General features: G+C 56.0%; 1 protein-coding gene across 1 annotated transcript in view; it reads left to right on the forward strand.

The window, feature by feature from the left end:
- The window catches only part of LOC107150825 (diphosphomevalonate decarboxylase), a 32,008-nt gene extending 23,670 nt beyond the window's left edge, over window positions 1-8,338 (forward strand). The window contains exons 3-11 of the mRNA XM_015495966.2: window positions 2,991-3,061; window positions 3,455-3,569; window positions 4,292-4,438; window positions 5,252-5,451; window positions 5,777-5,851; window positions 5,972-6,190; window positions 6,457-6,572; window positions 7,021-7,129; window positions 7,812-8,338. Of these exons, the coding sequence (XP_015351452.2) occupies window positions 2,991-3,061; window positions 3,455-3,569; window positions 4,292-4,438; window positions 5,252-5,451; window positions 5,777-5,851; window positions 5,972-6,190; window positions 6,457-6,572; window positions 7,021-7,129; window positions 7,812-7,892 (1,133 nt within the window). The 3' untranslated portion in view covers window positions 7,893-8,338. The remainder of the gene's footprint in view (window positions 1-2,990; window positions 3,062-3,454; window positions 3,570-4,291; window positions 4,439-5,251; window positions 5,452-5,776; window positions 5,852-5,971; window positions 6,191-6,456; window positions 6,573-7,020; window positions 7,130-7,811) is intronic.
- Window positions 8,339-8,839: the final 501 nt, after the last annotated feature.

Genomic DNA, 8,839 nt, shown 5'->3' on the forward strand with positions numbered 1-8,839 from the left:
ACTGCTACATCGATGTTCATAGCAGCACAATTCACAATAGCAAGACTGTGGAACCAACCTAGATGCCCTTCAATAGACGAATGGATAAAAAAAAAAATGTGGCATTTATACACAATGGAGTATTACTCTGCATTAAAAAATGACAAAATCTGCTTTGTTTTAAATTGGTTACTTACTAGTTCCTTTGCATTTCCATATAAATTTTAGAATGATCTTTCTATAGAAATTCTTGCTTGGATTTTGATATGTTCTATCTGTGCTGGGTTAAACCTACATAACAATTTGGGAAGAATCAGCATTTTTACTATGTTGAGTGTTCTTATCTAAGAGCATGGTATGTAATTTATTTAGAGCTTTGATTTCTTCCATCAGTATTGTGTAATTTACAGCATACAAGTGTGTATGATTTAATTAAACTTACATTGTGTCCCTATCTGATGGCAAATGCTGTTGTATTTTTAATTGTCATCCCCACTGGTCATTACTAGCATATAGAAAAACAGTACATTTTTTGTGTACTAATCTTGAATCCTTCAACCTTAGTGAATTCATTTATTAGCTCTTTTTTTTTTTTTTTTTTTAGGATTCCCCAAGGTTTTTTTATGAGACAAATATGCCATCTACAAGGAAGGGTGATTTTATTTGGTATCTTTCTTTTAGTCTGCCTGCTCATCTTTCCTTCCCGTTTGATGGCAGTGGTGAGAACTCCCAGCCTCTGTCAAAGAAGAGAGCAAGAGTGGGGGTGGGAACTTTCCTGCCTTGTTCCTGATGGAGTTCTGTCTGCTACTCTAAGTGTGTAGGCTGCAGGCATTCTGTAGGTGTTCTTTTTATTCCTTTTAAAATGTCTATTTTATAGCTGTAGTTGGACACAATACTTTTATTTATTTATTTTTCTGTGGCGCTGAGGATCAAACACAGGGCCTTGCATGTGCTAGGTGAGTGCCACAACTGTGCCACTACTGTGCCCCAACTCCAGCCTCTTTTTTAGGTATTCTTTATAGATTGATGAAGTTCCCCTTTATTCCTATTTTTCTGAGAGTTTTTTTTTCTTTTTCTGTTTTTTTGTCATGAATGGCTGTTGAATTTTGTCAAATGCCTTTTCTGTGCGTATTGATAATATTGCATGGTTTTTCTTCATTGGAGTGTTACTGTGGTAGGTTATTACTGTGGTTGATTTTGAAATATTACTCAGTCTTTGGTTCACGGAATCTTTTCTCTGTCCTTCCATCAAGTGTGTCCACTGAGCTTTCTATGTCAGTTATTGTCCTTTTCAGCTCTAACATTTCCACTTGATTCTTGATCTGGTTCGTCCTGGGGATTCAACCAGGGGCAGTTTACCACTGAGCTACATCCCAGATGTAGCTTCTTGTTTTGTATTTGAGGTATGGTCTTGCTAAGTTGCCCAGGCTGATCTGGAACTTCAGTCCTCTCCTTCAGCCTCGCAAGTCACCGAGATTACGGGTGTGTGTAGTGTGGCCAGCTTGATCTTTTATTTATTTGTTTGTTTTTTGCAGAGGCTTCTTTCTTTTCTTTTCTTTTCTTTTCTTTTCTTTTCTTTTGCTGAGGTGGTGCTGGGGATTGAACCCAGGGCCTTGGGCATGAAGGCAAGCACTCCACCAAGTGAGCTATCCCCAGCCCCTCTTATTTATTTCAGGTGGGTTTGTAGTTGCTTATTGAAGCACTTTTTTAAATCATGGCTGCTTTCCAGACTTGGCCAGATAACCCTGATCCATGGAGTTGGCACTTTTGGTGGTCGCTTCCTTCAGCTTGGACCCTCCTTCTTGGCCTGACAAGCTGGACATTCTCACTGTGTGAGGCTCTGGTCTTACTTGGGAGCCTCTCACTGAGACTGCACACCACCTGGTGGAAGCACAAGTCCAGGCTCCACTGACGGGGTGTGTCTTGTCACTGGGGGCAGGGATCCTGGTGTCCACCCGGCCTCTGGCAACACCCAGCTGGGCAAGGGGAGGACCTTTCACTGCCTGGGGTGAAGTCCAGGTGCCCCGCTCAGATGAAAGCCTCCTTTACCCTTTTGGGTTGAGAAAGAGGGGGTGGAGCACCCCATTCCAGCCCAGAGGTGGACATCCAGACTGTGCCAAGGCCGAGCAGCCTCTGTGGCATTCGCTCTCTCAGTGGGCTGCATTCCTGGCCCTGGCTAGTAAGAGCGGACACGGTGGTCTGCGCCCCGGGGCAGCTCTGGTTCCCAGCTGTGGGGCTGGGGCTGGGGCTGGTGAGGAACACACCACAAGCCACATGCAGCTCCAAGGTCCTGGGGTCTGCCTTACCCTCATCTTGAGAGTCTGCTGGATGGCATGAATTGTATGCAGTGAGGAGCGGGTGTCGGACATCGCTCCATCTCCTGGGACCAGAGTCTGCCCTGGCCCTGAGATCAGTCCTCTAGGACCCCAAGGAGATCTGCTCACACTGCCTGAGAAGCGCTTTGTGAACTGTGAAAGGTGTTCACCTGGCAGGTACCAGTGGTGTTGTCTCGTATCCCAGAGACCTCACAGCCAGCTGAGCGCCTGGGTGTGTGGAACAAGACGTGATGAGAGGGCTGTGAGCTTCCTGGGGGAAGCCTTTTGCTGCTGGTTTTGGAGGCTGACTTTGCCTGCTGCGACTTGGCATGACAGTGGGTTTGGGCAAGTCGAGGAGCTTTCCAAAACTGGGCTTCTTCCGTTTGGGCGGACAGCAGATGGGGAGGCTGTGCACACCTGTGAGCACCTCAGCGCCTCACAGACACCGAGGTGACCTGTGGTATGAATGGGAGGCGACCCGCAGGTCACTGACCAGGGAGGTGGGCTGGAGGCCTTAGCCCATGAGGAGGGGCAGTCCAGGAGGGCTTCTGGAAGTCAGTGGCATGGCCGGAAGGGGAGGACTTAGGTGGACAGTGAGAGTAGGACTGAGGCAAGCGGGGCTGTGGGAGCGGGCAGGGGCCACTGTGCAGTGCAGTCCTGGAACCCCCTGGCCGGGCCTCTGGTTGTCTGTTTCAGGGGGGAAGCGGGATGAGGAGCTGATCCTACCCATCAATTCCTCACTGAGTGTCACTCTGCACCAGGACCAGGTGAGAACGTGCTGACCACAAATACCAAATGCGTAATCACGAACTGTCAGAAAGTTGGCGGCTTTGTACCTAAGGCCAGGGTGAGATGACTGTGCGTGGGATCCCTGGCCAGGGCTGTGCCCACTCCCACCTGCATGGCAGACAGCCCCGGAGTCCCCTTGGGATGCTTCGTCCTTGTGCAGGAGGTCCTGGGCAGTCTGTTCTGTGCAGAGATGGGAGTGTGTGGCGAACCAGGGCGGGGCGAGAGCCCGGGTCCCCGTGGGGCTCCCAGTGCCCAGCTCTGCATGAGTGGGCAGCCACAAGGGTCACAGGTAGGGAAGGCCTTGTGCACAGAAAGATGTCTGGGGGCCTGAGGCCCAGCACTGTCCCTGAGGCCCTTGTTTTCCTTTCCAGTTAAAAACCACCACCACGGCCACCATCAGCAAGGACTTCACGGAGGACCGTATTTGGCTGAATGGCCAGGAGGAGGACGTGGGGCAGCCACGCCTCCAGGCCTGCCTGAGAGAGAGTAAGCCAGGGTCCACATGTCCTCTGGGCCCTTGGCCTTCCTGCCCTGGTCAGACCCGTGGCTGGGTGTCATGAGCAGTTACTAGACTCAGTCTGAGGGGCAGTGAGATTTAATCAAATTTGTTTTATTAATGCTCATCACACTTCAGACACACATCCTAATTCTAAGTCCTAACTGAGTCTACACTCAAGGGTCCCAAGCGCTCACCAGTGACGTGTCTTAAGTCCAGGTCACTGGAACTTGATCCAGGCTGGAGGAATCTGGTGCAGGGGGGACAACAGTGACAGAGGCCTGTTAGTCCCGTCGCCCCCCAGAAGTCTGGGTTTTTAAGTCCTAGTTCAGTTGTGCTTACAGCTTATAACTGGGTGAGGTCTGGGGTGTACGCTTGGGGTAGACGCTGACGTCACTAACTGAAGTCTAAGTTTTGCAGTTCACGTTACATCACAGGCACGTTGCTTAACGTCGTTCACTATTCAGTCAGTACACATTCACTAATCGATACAGTCAGCAGTCTATAATCCTGTAATTATTTCTGGTATTCATATGACTGGGAGAGAGCTGGCTGGGGCCCAGGCTTTCCCGGAGCGGGGAGGGCTATCTGAGGGGTGGAGGTCATTCTTCAGCTGTACCCGCTGTGTGACTGGTGGTGCCACCTGGCAGGCAAGACGCCAGCGCGGGTCTGCCCCGTGGCAGGACCACTCACTGTCTTCCCTTCTCGGCAGTTCGCCGCCTGGCTCGGAAGCGCAGAAGCACAGGCGATGGAGACTCATTGCCTCTGAGCCTCAGCTACAAGGTGCACATTGCCTCTGAGAACAACTTCCCCACGGCTGCAGGCCTGGCCTCCTCGGCAGCAGGCTATGCCTGCCTAGGTAGGTGTCCACAGCAAGGTCCCCTCTGTTCTCTGTGCTCTTGCAGCACGTGGGGAGCCAGCGCCAGGCTCTGTGGTCCAGGACTCACCTCTGAACATGCCCTGCTCAGGCCCTGCAGTCTGGGACAAAAACCACCTCAGGCTGGCTTGAGCGACCTTCTTCCTCCTGGAACTGAGGGCTGCAGGGGCTGCCCTGGCCTTGGCATAGCTGGGTCAGGCCCTCCAGCAGGCTCAGCAGGAGTCCAGCTCTTGCCACCAGAATCTCAGCTCTGCTTCCCTCTGCTTGGGGCACCTCTGGCAGGCTGTCCCCAGCTGGTGGCACCACCAGTCACACAGTGGCGAGCCACCACCCTCGTCTCTGAGTCCAGAATGGTGCTCACTGGCCCCGCTAAGTTTCTGAGCTGCCTCTGACTAGGGCTGTGGGTGAGCCAGGCCTGGAGGCAGGACCACCCTCTAGAGAGCCTGTCACATCCTGCCTCCCATTGCCACTTGCACCCCTAGTGGGCACGCTGCCCAGGCCTCCTGCCTTGATCTCTCTCCAGGGACCTTCCAGACTCTTTCCCATCCCCCAGATCCCAACTTGGTCACTGACCCTGGAGAAGCTTTCTCCAGTCCCCGGTGGCTCCGGTCCCCTGGGTAGTTGCAGGAGACTACCCCTCTAGTGTGGCCTGGGAGGTGCCAAGTAACCAGGGAGTGCCTGAGCCAGTGGGTGCTGACCCCGGGAGCCACTGTGCAGGATCTGCCGTCTCAGAAAGTCTCAGGTGATAAGGATGCTCTGTGTACCGGCCCTTCTGATGCCCTCCTCCTCCTGCAGCCTATACCCTGGCCCGGGTCTATGGGGTTGAGGACGACCTCTCCGAAGTGGCACGCCGTGGCTCTGGCAGCGCCTGCCGGAGCCTGTACGGGGGTTTTGTGGAGTGGCAGATGGGGGAGCAGGCTGATGGGAAGGACAGTGTCGCCCGGCAGGTGGCTCCTGAGTCACATTGGCCCCAACTCCGAGTCCTCGTCCTTGTGGTGAGTGGCCTAGGGCGTGGCCAGCAGCTGGCTCGCTGTCCTGTGGTCAGGTTGGGCTGAGACCAGGAACTGGGCTCCTTCCAGGCTTCCCTGGGCTCTTGGGTCAGCAGGGCTGAAGGAGCCTACCCAAGGCCGAGCTGTCAGGAGTGGCCCCATGTGGCCGGGCTGCTGCCCTTCTGTGAGGGGGATGTAGCCAGTCCTGAACGCAGGTCACCTGACTATGGCCCCCACTGCCTGCCCGTGGTGGGAGGGCCGAGTGTCGGGGCTGGGGTCTGCAGGCTTGGCACAGCTCCCTGCTCAGCAGAGCTCAGCTCGCCTGCCGTAGGTGAGCGCGGAGAAGAAGCAGATGGGCAGCACAGTGGGCATGCAGACCAGTGTGGAGACCAGCTCCCTGCTCCAGGTGAGTGGGGCAGGAGGGCAGCCCCGGGGCTCACCAGGCCTCTCGCTCAGGGGCCTGTGCTGGAGCCACGCTGTGGTCCCAGAGCCAGCGCCTCCTTGGAGAACGGCCTGAACCTTGCAGTTCCGGGCAGAGTCGGTGGTGCCGACGCGCATGCGGGAGATGATCTCCTGCATCCAGGCCCGGGACTTCCCGGGTTTTGCTGAGCTGACCATGAAGGACAGCAACCAGTTCCACGCCACCTGCCTGGACACTTTCCCCCCGATCTCATACCTCAATGATGTCTCCAGACGGATCGTGCAGCTGGTGCACCGTTTCAACGCCTGCCACGGACAGACGAAGGTGAGGCGCGGCAGGGCAGCTCAGACGTGACCCCTGCTGCAGGCAGAGCCGGGAGGCTCCAGGGTGCTGTGGGCTACTTGGCTGGTTGCCTGGCCCCTCGGGTCACAGCCTCACTGCCTCTTCCTGAGTGGCAGGCGGCAGTACTTCTCATTCTTGTTCCCCACGGGCCTCCCTCGGCTCCTGGACACCCACATCCCCCTGGCAGATAGAGGGTCTGGGAGGGATGGGCCCTGTGTGAGCACTAGGTTGACTGCCGTGGGCTCCAGGTGGCGTACACGTTTGATGCGGGCCCCAACGCTGTGATCTTCACCCTGGAGGACACCGTGGCTGAGTTTGTGGCTGCCGTGAGACACAGCTTCCCCCCAGAGACGAATGGAGACAAGTGAGTGTGGTCCTTTCTCCGTCCTTCCTTGGAGACAGTGCCCTGGACCTTCCTGCCAGGCACGGGCACCGAAGGTCATGACACTGAGCCTGGGCCGGGCAGCAAGCACCATGGCACATCCTGCCTGGGGCCACGTGGGCCATGTGTACACGTGGACACTGAAGGATGGGGAACGTAGCTTTGTGGCGAAGTGCCCCTGGTTCCATCCCAGCACCAGAAGAGAGAAAAGGGAAGGATCCACAAAGCCCGAGCCCCCCTGGGGGCCAGCGTGGAGTCCGACCACTGTGTCCTGTCTACCTCATGACTTCCTCCCTATCCCTGAAGGAAACCCATTCCCCACCTGCAGTGCCTGCCCCACCTCCTGCCCTGACAGCCCACCTGCCCGCTGTCTCCATCCTGGACATTTTACTCTTGGAGCCGTGCGCGCATTCCTGCCCTCTTTGCCCAGGTTTCTGAAGGGACTGCAGTTGACACCTGTTCTTCTCTCTGATACGCTGAAAGCTGCACTGGCCATGGAGCCCAGCCCTGGAGGTGTCCAATACATCATTGCTACCCAGGTGAGGCCTCTTCTGTCTCCTGAACACCAGGCTCAGGCCGCGCCCCCTGCCAGCTCAGGCAGGAAGCAGAGGCCAGTGATGGCGAAGATGGCCTGCACCTCTGTCGCTTTCGAGGCACTTGGTGGGCTTTCCTTGCTTGCAGAGCAGACTTTCAGGGATGCCCTGCGCTCTTGGGGCTGAGTGTGTGGGTGGGGCTGGGCAGGCGAAGGAAGAATCAGACCTAGGCCCTGGGAAGACAGGAGGAAGGAGAGCAGCCACTCGTGAGTGGGCAACTCCTGGGGAGCCCCAGACGTGAGTGGTGCACTTCCACCCCCAGGGCCCACTCACCGGGATCAGTGCCCTGACTCTTCCCAGAGCAGCTGGTCCCGAGTCAGTGGTCAGGCATGCCAGAGCCACCATTCCAGCTCTCTGTTCTGGGGCCACCTGCTCCGGGCAGCTGTTGCCACAGTTCTGAGGTGTGTTCTGCACTTGGATCCTGGCTGGCCCAGGCCAGGGCACACTTGGCAGGCAGAGGCAGCTCAGCTTGGATCAGCTGGAAGTGGGCATCATCATCTGGGTTGGCGACCCTATTCCTCAAGGAGTCTGACTCACCTTGTTGAGGACTTCTAGCCCTTGAAGATGCAGCAGTAGGGCTCTGAGCTGGTACTGTCACCTATGACAACACTGATTTTTCTACCCCCAGGTAGGCCCAGGGCCTCAGATCCTAGATGATCCCCACACACACCTCCTGGGCCCAGATGGCCTGCCGAAGCCAGCTGCCTGATCACTTCTGCCACGGGATCCCCACCTTCTGCCTGCACAAGGGGCCACTCTGGGACTAGGAGCTCATGCGCCTGTTGGTGTGCATTTGTGGGGACTTGTGGGGCTGCTCTGCGCTCGGCCTAGCCAACACGCTGTGGCCAGGTCATTGTTGGAGATGGGGCACGAGCACCTGTGGCCACCCAGGCAGTCAGGAAGATCCTACCAGGTGCCTCACTATGCCCAGCCAGCACCCAGGGCTTTGCCAGAATGGGAGTTAGGGCCTGAGCCCATTGCTGAGAGGATCCCTGACCACTGGGGAGCCCTGTCCCTCCCAGTTGTGGGTGTGTGTGTGCAGTGCCTCTTCTGAGACCCGGGCTGACCATGCACTCAGGCCACAGGTGTGGATGGAGTGTTTGGGCTGGGCCTCTGGTGACTGGTCCCCAAGGAGTAAACCGAGTGTTGCCCATCTGCCTCTTGCCCTTTCTTGCTCTCTTAAGCCAGTGTTCTGGAGACCCTGGTCTGATGGTTCTGTCCCTTGCCCAGCAGGGAGCAGCACTCCTAGGAATGGATAGGAGAGGGTAAGCAGAGCCAGGGATTGCCTTCTCCTTTCCGAGTCCCTTAAATTCCATTTGCACCTGTCATCCCAGCAATTTGGGAGGCTGCGACAGGAGGATTGAGAGTTCAAAGCCAGCCACAGCAAGGTGAGGCACTAAGCAACTCAGACCCTGTCTCTAAATAAAATACAAAATAGGGCTGGGTTGTGTCTCAGTGGTCTAGTGCCCCTGAGCTCAATCCCTGGTACCCGCCTCCCCCCCAAAAAATTCATTCTGGTACCTGGACCTCCAGTTTCCAGTGCATGGGGCCAGAAGCCAACTGCTGGCAAGACATGGATTCCCCAACTCTGAGAGGCTGGGCCCCAAGCAGATCCCGCCTCTGCATGAGCTCCCATCCTGCCGCCCCGCCCCGTCG

The sequence above is a fragment of the Marmota marmota genome, unplaced genomic scaffold (genome assembly GCF_001458135.2).
Source record: "Marmota marmota marmota unplaced genomic scaffold, marMar, whole genome shotgun sequence".
Taxonomy (NCBI): domain Eukaryota; kingdom Metazoa; phylum Chordata; class Mammalia; order Rodentia; family Sciuridae; genus Marmota; species Marmota marmota.